The sequence below is a fragment of the Callithrix jacchus genome, chromosome 13, assembly GCF_049354715.1.
Source record: "Callithrix jacchus isolate 240 chromosome 13, calJac240_pri, whole genome shotgun sequence".
Lineage (NCBI taxonomy): Eukaryota > Metazoa > Chordata > Mammalia > Primates > Cebidae > Callithrix > Callithrix jacchus.
In genome coordinates this window covers 89,554,176-89,568,331 of record NC_133514.1, presented here as the reverse complement: position 1 = coordinate 89,568,331, position 14,156 = coordinate 89,554,176, and the positions used below count along the sequence as shown (strand labels likewise).

General features: G+C 41.0%; 1 protein-coding gene across 1 annotated transcript in view; it reads left to right on the top strand.

The window, feature by feature from the left end:
• LOXHD1 (lipoxygenase homology PLAT domains 1) overlaps positions 1-14,156 on the top strand; it is a 188,122-nt gene that overhangs the window by 160,586 nt on the left and 13,380 nt on the right. The window contains exon 38 of the mRNA XM_035270945.3: positions 11,956-12,126. Within this exon, the coding sequence (XP_035126836.3) occupies positions 11,956-12,126 (171 nt within the window). The remainder of the gene's footprint in view (positions 1-11,955; positions 12,127-14,156) is intronic.

Here is a 14,156-nt window from a genome sequence, read left to right as displayed (position 1 = left end):
GACTATTCCTGCCTTCATGCCCTACCCTTCCTTCCAAACCATCTAGGAAAGTAAAGGCTCATATTTGAGAAGAAGGTTCCAAAAGTCATGTAATTACATTTCAGGAGTCAGGGATAATGATTGTCTTCAATGACATGCAAGTTTCCCCCTTTCTTGTTTTCATCCTCTGACCTGTCATGTCCTCTCCAGAGACAAAATGAGCAGTCCAGGTCCTTTGCAGCCCTAACAATCCCCTCTGTTTTAATATTTATTTTCGTTAACAAATCAACTGCAGATGGCTCTGGCTATTTGCAGTAGTTATGCCTTATAATGTTGCTGTGAACTCTGAATTCACAAACACTGAACCATTGCTCCTTTGGGAAACACAGAGTTAGGTTCCTGTGAGCCTCTAGTCACAACATTTTCACCAACTGATTAATAGACAACCTTGTTTTATGTGTGTTTCTGTTTAAAGACACCTTATTTCATATTTCCTGTTTATTCATTAACATTGAACTCATGATCAGTAGCACTATAACTCATGACTCAGTGAAGCTTATCTAATATGTATCTTTTCTGGAAGGCACATTATAGCCTTCTTGCATTTAGAAACACTAAATAGTAATTCAGCTTGAGGACCAAGCACTATGTTTGGGGGCCATTTTTAAACAATGAACTCACTAACAAATAGTACAAAAATGTGAAAACATGACACTAAATAGACCATAAAAAGGACAATTGTTTATGGCATAATAGATGAAACAAGAAGGCAGTGTTGCTTTGTTCAGCCTCAGCTGAGAACATGTGCATTTGGCAACTGAAATTTTTTGCCACTCTGCACATGTCCACAAATGAGTATTAATTTGGTGTTGCAAATAAATTTTAGAAAAGAGCCAAATCCACAAAGGTGAAAGATGTAAATAATGAAGGTCAACTGTATATTTATCAAGTACTTACTGTCAGGCATTGTGTTCAGTGCTAGGGACAGAGTAGGGAACAGCAGACAAGATTCCAGTCATCTTGATGACCTTCTAGCAAAAACTACATTCATTAGACAAGCAATTAATTTAAATAATGATGTGTCTCTAAAATGGACATCCACAGGATGCTAGACTGATGACTCAGAGAAACCCCCGCTGAAGAAGGGATATTTGAGCTGAAAACTCAGGAATGAATAGGAGTAGCTATTAGGTGAAGTACGGCATTTGCTAAAAATGAAGAACACATGTGAGGTAGAATGAATAGCAAATATAAAAGCCCTAAAATAGAAAAAAAAATTTTATATGTGCCAGAAACTAAAGAAACATTCAGAATGGCTACATAATAGGAAATAGGGGTGGGAGCTACAATATAGATAGGAACCAGTCCATGCATAATATTATAAGCCATGTCAAGGATTGGGTTTTTATCCTGACTGTAATGAGAAGCCATCAAAGCATCTCAAGAACAGGACTCACTCAGAGAAGATCATTTTAGTGTCTGTGGAAGATAAGTGAGATGGAGAAGAAAATAAACTTCCAAAGATGATTAAGGAATTGGTGGGAGAATGTCTTGTAATACGATGATAGCAGTGGGGATGGAGAAAAAGCAGACAGACTTGAGAAATATTTAAGGCAGAGGACTTGTTAAAGGTTTGCCTGAGAAGACTTGAACAAGAATGGTGAGGATGCTGGAGAACTTTCTTCATCTTGATGAGTTTAGTTTGAAGGCCTGAGTGACATCTAAGGGGTGATATCCAGTAATAGTGGGGTCTGGACCTCAGGAGGAAAGCTGGTTTGAAGATTGATCTGAGATAGTAATCTAAAAGTTGTTAGTGCAGAGACAGTAGTGAAGTCATGAATGAAGAATGAGTAAGAAAGTCTATGGAGAAAGTTCAGCTTGAGGAAAGCAAGGGTAGCATAGGGCAGATTCTTGAGGATTTTAACATTTGAGGTGAGTTAATGGAAAAGAAGGAAGAAGGCAGGGAGGAAGAAAAGAGGAGGAAAAGAAATTACCTCCTCCTTTTGTACTTTCAAACTGGGGTGTGCTTGGGGAGGAAATTTATGTCTGGGGAACTCTGTAATGCTGAAGATTGTTCACTGGCCATGAAATCCCAAGATGTGGTGTGTCAATTCCCAACTTCATAGTTTCCTGGATATAAATTTAACAGAGGAAACATGAGGCCTCATTTGCTTTCAAATAGCAAAGCAATTCAAAATATTTAAAATGTTTATTTCTCCCTAGCAAATTTCTAGAATCCCTTGTTGATAAATTTTGTTATACAGCTAAATATTTAAGTCATATTTCACAGGGAGAAAGGAAGGGGAGATGAACAGCTTTCTGCAATTTGTAAATTTATGTTTATAGACAAAAATGCTCCTTACTGCTTCCTCCCCCGTCCCCCCAACACACATAGCCTCACTCTCTTCTCTCTGGTCCTTTTTGTAATGTGAAATTGTCTTTATTCCTGATTATTCTGACCCATCTAGAGAATGGCATGAAACATTCAAGTTTTCAGAAACTAGAGCTTCTCTATGATTAGCTATTTTCATTCAAAACGTTTTCTTTGTTATTCTCTCTTCTTTTTTCCTGGCTCTCTAAACTTTCATTCCAGCTCTTATTTAAATTTTACCTTGCATGAAGTAACTTACATCTTTTGCCCAAGCTAACAGTCCCTCATAGATACCTAAGAGATAACTTTGCAGCTGCAATTCCCTTCCCCTGCTAAATTCTTATGCATCCTTCAAAATCCAGACTAATATTACCTTCTTCATGAAGCTTTCTGATTATCCCAAATGAAGTTAGGTGCTCCCTACTCTGTGCTCCTAAACTTCTCTGTTCATACCTCACTCACAATGCTGAATTGTAGTTGTCTTACCAGTCATAATTGGCAGACTTTTGAGTCTCTCAAGGTTAGAAACTTTGTTTGATTCACATTTGTATGTGCAGTTCCTGTACTTAGTCGGTATTTAACAATTATGTGAATAAATAAGTAAATTGATGTTGAACATCAGCTTGTAGCAGCTTCTGAATTCTAAATAGATGGCTCCAGAATTCTATCCTTTTCTAGACTTCCACAGATATATCTTTCTCCCCTGTAGGTGATTGAGGAATTTCTAGATGCAACAATTATATCCGTTACATTTATTAAAGCATTTGTAATTCTCCAAGGGTAGGTGTCATGAGTGAAATAGTGTTCTCCACTCACCAAATTCTTGTTAATCAAGAACCTCAGAATGTGATAATATTTGGAAATATGGTCTTTGCAGATAGACTTAGTTAAGAATCTTGAGATGAGATCACCATGGATTTAGAATGAGCCCTAAATCAATGATGACTTGTGTCTTTACAAAAAGATGAGGGAAATGGAAAGATGCCGTAACAAGAGCATTTCAGTATGGAGGCAGAGATTGGAGCTGGAGATAGCAGTGACAAGCTGAGGAACACCTGGGAGCCACCAAAGCTAGGAAGACACAAGGCAGGGTTCTTCTCTAGAGCAGTCAGAGAGAGAATTGACCCGATCAAACTTTGACTTCAGACTTCTGGGCTCCAGAACTCTGAAAGAATAACTTTCTGTTATTTTAAGCCACCAAGTTTGTGGTAAATTTTTATGACAGCATAGGAAAATAATATGGTAGGGAAGAACCTTCTGGGGAACAGTAAAGACTTTCTTAGGGTCTCAGTATAAACAGTCTGCCTCAGGATTTGCTACTGGGTGGAAAGTATTCAAGGCCACTGGACCAAGATACAACTCACCAAATCAGAGTGCAGTCCTATCAGAGAGCCTAGAGTTAGCAGGGTTAACTTCAGCAGCTTGAGGCATAGCAAGGCTGGGTGGCCCAGAGTCCTAATGCTTAAGTTGGTGTCAAGTAGTGATCTGTTCAGCAAAGCCATTGCTCCTAACTTTTACAACTGGCGTCTCCACAGCCCTGAAATTAGTTTGGTGATAACTGGGGTACAGAAACCAATCATTCTCCTAGGCATGAAAAAGAGGGGAAATCCAGAACTGAAAGGCATTGTAGATTAGTTTCTGATCCCACTCTGCAATTGTGATTTAATTCTGGCCACTGAGACCTCTGCTTTGTGATCTAGCTCCCCCTGTGCATCCTGCCATGATTATATCTCCCTGTCTGTGGTTTAGAAGCTTTCTTATGTCCTCACTTCCTCATTGAAAGTTCTTCCTATTTCCCTAACTTGCTTGAGCCCACTCCCAGAATAGTTGACATATTTGTAGCTACATGTGTATTCTGTCTTTTTTTATTTGAGTGTTAGCTCCACAGGTACCATCATCTTGTTCATGTTCTTTTCCTAATGCCTATCACATTGCCTATAATATAATAAGGACTTAATATATTTTTGTATAATTTAATTGTACCTCTCTTTCAGACCCTTCCCTGTCTTTTCATGCTTCAGTTATAGGGAACTCAGTTTTCCCTAGAATCAGAGTGTTCCGTGTGCTTTAGTGCTTTTAAAAAAAAAATTGAGTCCTGGCCATGAAACTCAGACTCATTACTAAGTCCTCCAATGCCAGCTGCCCCTCCTCCCAGACACTAATCACACACATATCCAGACTTTTTCAGTTTTCTTGACGTATTTTTCTACTATGTAAAAACGTCACTCCAATCAGCCAATTCCTTCCATCCTATCACGATCAAAATCTGAAAGAGGATGGTTCAGAACCATGGACAGCTCTAAACCACTCCAACCTTGTGAGTAGTTGCTACTATTGTCCAGTCGCCAGCCTCTCCAAAGAGCGTGACACCCCACCCCACCACCACTCTGGGTAGCCAAAGACTATCTGATTGCCTTGGGTTTAAAGAAATGGCTCTTGAGTTTAAAGAAATCTTGAGTCATTAATGTGATCCTCTTCCCCTTGTAGGCAAAGAATTGACCCTCCTCCCCTTTAACAGACACTGAGTCTGAAAGCAGAGTAATATTATTGGTAGGTCTTCAGGCTCATCAGGAAAAGGAAGATTTCTGTATCCTTATTATTTATTTATTTGAGACAGAGTCTTGCTCTGTCACCCAGGCTGGAGTGCAGTGGCACCATCTTGGCTCACTGCAACCTCCGCCTCCCAAGTTCAAACTATTCTGCTGTCTCAGCCTCCTGAGTAGCTGGGATTACAGATGTTCACCACCACACTCGGCTAATCTTTTTATTTTTAATAGAGATGGGATTTCATCATTTTGGCGGGGCTGGTCTCAAACTCCTGGCCTCAAGTGATCCGCCTGCTTCAGGGTGTGAGCCGCTGCAACCAGCCTTTCTGTATCCTTATTGAGCCCATGTGGTTGAGATACTAGGTTCAGGAGATGGACAGAGAAGTCCAGGTTTTTTGTCTAACTTCCTTTTAATGGTAACTTTCTCCTCCAGGGATGGAAGTTTAAATGTTAATACAAGCTAAGGTGGCTAAACATGTCCTTAGACTCTCTCTAAGTCATACTTTTTACGTTAACTTTTTTTTCCAGATACCTTAAGTTTCCCTTGCATAGACATTTATGAGGAAAAGTATATTTTGTTTGAGAGTCTTCTACAATAAAGGTGGGGATTTCTGAACAAATACCATAGAAATTAGGTGACAAATGCTTAACTGAAAGCATAGCAATCTTCTCTTCCTCTGAATCCACCTTTCAATCTTTTTTGTCCATTCAATAGTTCTTTTTCAGTGAAAATTTTTAAACATGTACAAAAGTGAAGGAAATAGTATAATGAACTTCCTCATAGCCATCACCCAAGTTCAATTCATAATTGAATCAATTATTGATTATTGAACTATCAAATTTGAACTATTGAAATTAGTCACATCAGCTTTACTTTTCATATATTTTTTTCTTTCTTCTTTTTGGTTGCTGGGGGATATAAAATCAAATCCTAAACTTCATGTCATGTCACCCCAAACATAGTTAGTGTGTTTCTCTTTTTAAAATAAACTGTTTCCTACAAAATTACACCACCATTATCATACTTAACAATGATTTATTTGTATTGTTCAATTTCCACTCCATAGCAAATTTTCCCAATACTACGTAGAATGTAGATTTTCTTAATATTGTACATGGAATACATGGAAAACATGTAAATTTCCTCAGTACTATATACTGAGTAAGTTTGTGAGGAATACAATGTATTGAGGAAATACTGTTTATCGATGTACACAGAAGTCTCATTCTTATTGGTGCTAACATTGACTGGTGAATACAGGGACTGCCAGCCTGATTACTCCATTAAAAAGTCTCCTCATAACTCTTCATCTAATAGACTCATCCGGTGATGATCAATTAAAGTTACAAATGGTGACTTTCTAATTCTATCATTTCTTATCCACTTAGTAGCTAGAATTTTTCTGTTAAAAAGTCCCTTAGGCTATTTGATTACCATGAAATATAGTTCATACAGGCAAATCAAGATAAATGATTAATTCTTCATATTTCCAATTACCCAGATAGCTTTTACAATACTAAACAAATTACAACCAGAGTATTTATTTTCTAATTTATCTTGTTCTTCTTGCCTTCTTTGGTTAAATTAAGGCTCTGGGAAAAAAAGAATTTAGGTGTTTTCTTTTGAAAAATATAAATTCATAGAAATATTAGGTTGGTGCAAAAGTAATTGCAGTTTTTGCCAAAACCTCAGTGACTTTTGCACCAGCCAATATAAAGAACCTCAGAAATCATCATTTTCAATGCCCACATTCTACAAGTAAGGATACTGAGGTATGGTGATATTATGTGTTCCATTTGGTGGCCATGCTGAGACTGCAACCCAATCTGCCAGATCCCAGAGTTTTGCTCTGGGTGGCCTCTTAGATAACGTGTGTGCAAATGTGTCTTGAAAAGATAATAGCTAGATTCTCATAATAATTCACAGCTAGGGCTCTATCATGGTTCCATATCTTACTTCAAATCATTTATTGATCTTACTAAAGAAATGTGAGTTACCTAGATGAATCCTTAGTTTTCCAAAGATTATTTTCAAGAAATGAGTTGCTTGGTAAAGAAAATTATCTTCCTAACTGAGGAGAATTTTTAGTGGTTTGTGCTGGAGCAAAGAATTGACAGTTCGCTTCAGAAAGTAAAAATAGTTAAACTGTTCTATGTTTATTGAATGCTAAGTCCATATCACTGTGATACAGCTAAGAGGTCCTAAGACATTCTCATTCCCTAAAATCTGCCTAGAGAAGTCAGGCATACACATAAAAACAGCTAAGAGGTCCTAAGACATTCTCATTCCCTAAAATCTAACTAGAGAAGTCAGGCATACACATAAAAACAGCCAGAAGAGTTAGGGCATAGTCATAACCTGAATAGCAGAGATTTCTCAAGATGTCTGTACTCATGATCAAGAGAATGGACAAAGAAGAACACTGTGAGCCTGGGGATTTTGGAAGGCCTTGCAGAGGAAGTGAAATCTAAATTGTCCAGAGGTAGGTATTTAAGGCAAGAGAATAGCTGAGTGCCATAATGAGGAGAGGGGAAATGCCAAAGAAATGCTTAAATCCATCTCACTGGAACAGCGGATTTGTAAAAGGGCTCTTCCTTATTGAGGTGAGCGATAAGGTATTGTAGTCAGGCTGAGGAAGGCCCTAAATATATGAAAACACAGAGGTGAGCCCTTTGGTCCCATCAGATGTGGAAAGCCACTGGGGAACCACAGGCAGATGATGGCATGATGAACTCTAGGGAGCAGCTGCCAGTCTCACTCCCATCCAGAGACTGCCATCTCTTGCCTGAAAAGAGTGGGACCTCACACTGGTTCAGAGTTTCTAAGCCTTTTTCTTAAAGTAAACTTTCAAAAACTTGGGATAAAATAATCAATTCTACTGGGACAGGCCATCACTCCCTGGTAGGGCTTCAAATTCTTTTTCCCAGCCACTCCTAAAACTTTACCATTCGTACCATTCTTCCCTGTTCAATAATAGTGCACCCCCATGCATTCAATAAACATTTATTAACTAATATGCCAAGCACTGTTCTAGGCACTAAAACATAGAGGTGGACAGGTTACAAAAGACTTCTGTTCTCATGGGACTTACAACCTAGTGGAGGAAGACAAACTATACAATATATGAGAAAACAGAAACAAACATTTCAGATTGTGAAGTGGGTATATATCATGATTCACAGCAAGTAATTGGGGATTAGGAAGCTTCTGCAAATAGGGTGGTTAACAAAGCCTTTCTCAAAGACAGAACATTTGATCTGACACCTCTGTGATGAGATGGTGTTGATATTCAGAGCCTGGGGAATATAGTTCCAAACAGACAGAATGGCAGATGCGAAGTTTCTAAGACAACAAAGGGCTTCATATATCAAGGGGTAAAAAGAAGGCCAGTGTAGGTGGGACAGAATAAGTGAAGTTGTGAATAGTATGAAATAAAATCAGAGGAGTGGAAAAGGGCCAGATCATGTCAATCCTAATAGTCCTTAGTGAGCAGTTTGTATTTTATTCTGGCAGTTATGGGAAACCATTGGGGGTTTTTATATGGAGAAGTGACAAAATCTGATTTATCATTTTAAAAGAGCACTATGATGCATGTGGAAGGATATTATAGCATTGTGTACAGAAGTAAAAGTCTGGATACCAACTAATTACCTATCAACAAGAACAAGATAAATAATTTGGTGACATGTGCATTCAATGAAATATCAGACAACTATGAAAAAGAATGAGTCAGTATTTATATTCTGATATAGTTTGTCTGTGAATAAAAGGTGTCAAACAGTGTGGAGTGTTTGCTACCTTTCTGTAAAAAGAAAAAATAAAGTAGAACCCTAAAAGAGAAGACTTTGCAAAGCAATGGATTCTTTGTCGATTTCAGATGGTTCCTTCTTGGTCCACCAATACGGTTTGGCTCTGCGTTCCCCCACAAATCCACCTTGAGTTGTAATATCTCAAGGTGTCAAAGGCGGGACCAGATGAAGATAATTGAATTATGGAGGCAGTTTGCCCCATGCTGTTCTTGTGATAGTGAGTGAGTTCTCACAAGATCTGATGGCTTTGTAAGGTACTTCCCCCTTCATTTGGCAATCATTCTCTCTCCTGCCACCCCGTGAAGAAATAGGTTCTGCCATAATTGTAAGTTTCCTGAGGCCTCCCCACCCATGCAGAACTGTGAGTCAATTAAACCTCTTTTCTTTTATAAATTACCCAGTCTTTGGTATTTCTTCATAAGAATAAGCTAATACATCTGCCAAGGCCAGGTAGGACATCCACCATGTAACTAGCGCTGGCCACTTGGTTAGCCATGCTGTACCTGTGGTCCATTTACCCATCTACTTTCCTGTGTCATCACCAGCAAAAACCAGACATATGATATCAGCCTGCCAGAACCACCTGTTCCAAGTTGCATGTTTGATAGGTTCTTAGTGGGAGAAAGTGATGGTAAGATCCCTGTCAATCACACCCAAAATTTCCAAATCATGGCAATTAAGTGAGTCTCAAGCACAAAGCTCATAGAAGGAGTTTCTTTGAAGAATTTTAATTGGAAAATTGTGGATGGGGTGAGAAAATGGCAATTTTTGAGAGGATGGGGCAAGGGGGCTACAGTGGGAAAAGAGGCAGCCTGCCACTGAGCCCCAGGGCAACCCGGGCTAGACAGGCTCCTATTCTGGTTGTCTTCATCCACGCAGTAGAGGCAATGGATTATATATGGATAAAGGTAAAGCCATCCCAGAATCCACCCTTCCCTTCAGCTCACTGCTTTTCTCAGTCACCACCTTGCCTGAAGTCCAGAAGTATAATTCTGTACTGAAAACTCTAGAGTATAGAGCATGATGAATGGTACACTCCAGCCACAGAAACAATGGCTCATGTCTCCAAGTAGTCATCATCCTCCTCCACTAGCGTACTCATGCTCACACTCATGCATACAATCGCATGTTCAGACATCCCATTGAGTTCCTATTACTGTGATTCTGTAGAAAGACCCCCCCTGACTCTGGTCCTGATACATTAAACCAGTAGTTCCCAAGGTGTAGGTGTCGCTCTAGAACCAGCAGCATTGGCCTCACCTGGGAGCTAGTTAGAGATGGGCATTCTTGGACCCCACCACAAACCTACTGAATCAGAAACTCTGGGACTGGGCTCAGTAACATATAGTTTAACAAACCCTCCAGTGATAGTGATATAGGCCCAGGTTCTCAGTCTTAGCTACACATTGGGATCACCTAAAGAGCCTTAATGACTACTAATGCCTGGGTTCCACTCCAGAGGTCTGTATCAATCAAACTGTGTAAGAGCTGGATAGTAGAATCTCTGTGCATCTGTGTGTCTGTGTTTGTCTCATACACACACACACACACACACACACACACACACACACAAATGAGGATGAATGGTGGAGGAAGACAAAAAGTCTCTTCTACCTGGACACCTTTCAATAGAATCAAGAACTTGTCACCTTCTTCTCTGTCTTCCTCTTTACCTGTCTCTTCCTTCCTATGCTCTACTCCGGAAGTGTTTGAGCACTGCTTCAGTAGGTCTTCTCTGCCTCATTTCCAGACCGAATATATTAAGGCTTACTATGTAGTTTAATCTTGGAGAGCCAGCAGTTGTACTGGAAGCGGAAGGTCTTATCTTCATGACACTGTCAGGAAGCATCTCAGAAAGCAACCATTTTGCATACTTACCAGTGGAATTGGCCCTAATGTAGAAAAACAGAAAGATTAATTGAGTTAAAAAGCAAATTTATTGTTAAAATAACTTACCACTGTTTAACTCAACAGAAGTGTTTTAAAATTTAGCTTAACTGTGTTGGTGCTGTTTTCTACTTCAGTGAAGAGCTGTGTTTACAAAACATAAGAAATACTTTTTCAACCTGGAATGATGCTATATTAGGACCACTGTGTATTCCCTGCTGAGCCTTAACATGTGTCCCATGTGATCTGGGTGACCTAGAAGTGTGTGTCCATCCTTTTGTGTCTCTTTGTGCTATATGAGTTTCCCTGTGTACATATAATAAGCAGCAAGTCACCTGCCAAACCACTGGGATTTCCTCCTGCATGGGGTTCTTTGGTTTTAAGAGTTCTCAAGGACCTTGAAGAGAAGAGAGTAACTGAACCAGCACATGGTGTAAAGAGCATGTAGCTGTCACATGCATGCTATTTACACCGTGACGCAAGCGCACATCAATTCATATTTGATAGCTGTGCTATAGTGGGCACACTGCCCAGGGAAGGCCTGCCAATTACAACAGGGGCAGCTATGTGCTCAATATTAGCAACATACCCAATAGAAACAGCAGCTTTGGATTTGTTCCATGATTGTTGAACAACCAAGTCATGACACATTCATTCATTCAGCATTCATTGAGCAACTGCTATTTGCCAGTCATTATGCTAGGCGTGAGAGAAACTAAGACAAGTAAGATCTACTCCCTGCCCCCAACAGCTTATGGCCTGGAGAATGAAACACATGTAAATACTGACAACAAAAGGTGGTCAGGGTGTGGCCAAGACAGGAGCATGGAGAACACCTGATGCAGGCCTAGTGGATGATTAGGGGACATCAGGGAAGGCTTCCTGGAGGAGTTGCCACCTGAACTGATTCTGGAAGGATAATGAGCATGGACGAGGTAAATGCTGGTGTGAGGAAGTAATAGAAGTCATCCTTCATCTTAGGGAACACCAGAAAGTTCTATTTTGGATCGGAGATCTCAATTATGAATCTAATGAAAGCATAAGCTCTCTCACTGGTAAAATGTTCACATATAATTACAGCACAATTTCTTGGGATCATGGACTCCAGGAAAGTTCCATATGCAGATCCTCTAGGGTTCATGAACCCCAGGTTAAAGGCTTTACAGAGAATTTTCCCCTCTGTACCAGAGGAACCCTCTAAAACCACCTCACCCAACCCCTCACTTTATCAACAAGGAGATCAAGGCCCAAAGAAGACAGAGAACTTGCCCAGGGCCACCCAGTCAGTGGGTTGTGCAGGTAGAAGTCTGAAAGGGGAGGGAGGGCACATCCAGCTTCCAGTCCCCATGGTCTTTTCCACAGGGATATTTCCTGGCTGGCATCTGAGCTATGTTGACGTGAAGGACAACTCCCGTGACGAGACCTTCCGCTTCCAGTGCGACTGCTGGCTCTCCAAGAGTGAGGGTGATGGGCAGACGGTCCGCGACTTTGCCTGTGCCAACAACAAGATCAATGATGAGCTGGAAGAGACCAGTATGTGGGGGAGAGCACTGGCTCCAGAGGGAGGCAGGGAATGGTGCTGGAATAAGAAGATGCTGTTCCAGCTGGAGGGGGGTCAGATGCCTGATGCAGGGAATAATACGGAGAGATGCATGAGGAAACATCCTAAATGTTGCCTGGTGAGACTGGAACTGCTAAGAGACACTGATGTCAGTTCATGGCTCAGAATCACAGGGACTAATTAGGTAGCAGGAAAACCCACTGGGGACAAGCTGACCCTGACCTGAAGGCTAGGCTGGGTGGTTTGGTGTGGAGTCCTTTCTAGTTTATTTTTATATCATGGATATCATCCAACTGATGCCTGTGGCAACAGCTGCCTAATCAACGCTTCCTAGAAACAGAATGCAGGGGAAGCCAGTATCTCCAGGAGCGGCTTTCCTTTTGTCCCTTCCTCAGGGGATATTTAAAGGGGAAGAGTAATTGATCCTGAGGGTATGGCAATCAAAGCCTAGGGAGATGTGCCTTTCATAGATGCCAGTGTCTGGGTCCAACAGATTGGAAGAGGTTGTCCAAGGCAGAGCCTCATGTAAGAAATGGATTTTTCCAATCTTAGTTATTAAGACAACACTAATTTCAGTAAGAGGTAAACCTCTAAATCTCAGTGTCTTTGCACAACAAATCATATTTTTTACTCCTATAGTACCCACTCCAGTACGTGCGTTTGGTGGGAAGTCTTCTATGGAATGATTTAGGGACCCAAGCTCCTTCTGTGTCTCAGTCATTTCCAACATGTGGCTTCCATATTTTCTGCAGATGGGAAAAGAGCATGGAGAAGGCACATTCCCCTAATAGAACTCACATCCTATTAATGTGAACTAGGCATGTGGTGCCACCAGATGCAAGGTCACCTGGGAAATGTCCCTGGCTGGACAGCTCCTTCCAGGGGACCACTGTAGACTATGGAAAGGAAGCCACTCACCCACACTCATCTCTACCATCCCATCCAAACTGCCCAATGATGAGATAAGCTGCCTTGAGAAGTAGTGAGCATTGTGTCCCTGGGAGTATTCAAACAAGGGCCAAACACCCATTTATTGAGAATTTCTGTATGAGGATTCCTGCCCTAACTCAGAAGGTAGACTCCCAACTTGTATAATTACACCCTGAGAAGTTATTGAGTGCCCAGTTTTATTTCAGATGCTATGAACAATGCGTATTGCTTTGTGAACTCTAGTTTATTTGTATTGACCTTTGCACATGCATTAGTCTCTCAATATATCCAAAAGCTCCCACAGGTTAGAGATAGCATCACTCATGTATGTAGCCCTCTGCAGCTCTCCAGGCCTTGGGGATCAATAGTTAGTTGGTGCTGAGAGGATGGAAGAAAATGCAGTCCTTGTCCTTACAACCTCACAGTCTAGTTCGAGGGAAACCTTAAGACCCTTACACAGGTGCCATTATGAGCAATAGAGATTCCTCAGACCATTGGTGTCCAGGGAAAGAGAGATTTGTAATGCTTAGAGTGCAATTACTGAGTCTCCTTCACAGATTCCCTGCCAAACCTCTGCTAAAATCTGTGAGATTTGGGTTAGCAGAGAGATTGTAGAGGGGAGGTGACCCTTGTGTCAGTTCCAGAAGGATGTGTGCATGCTGGAGACAAGAGAGCAGGGACACACAGCCAGGAGAGGGCCTGAATCAATTTCTTTACTGGGAGGCTGCGGAGAATAGAGTGATGCCATCTGGACTGCCCATGAGGGAACAGGTAGCCACACCTGTGTCCTCAGATTGAGGTTTGCCCTGGAGGCAATCATGGGTGCAGCTTGAGCCAAACATCCCAACCCTCAGCTACTTTCATTTAACCATGTGACAAACTCTTATTGAGTACCCACAAGGGTCAGGCCCTACTCTGACCTCTGGGGCAAGCCAATTAATTAAACAGGGGCCCTTCCCTCACGGCACTTACATTCTGACATCACTGACCTCAAGGCAGCTCTGGACACTCAATGCTGGACAAACACCCTCTTGTACTTGAGCAGAGCTTTATAGGGGTGAAGGCACTCCAC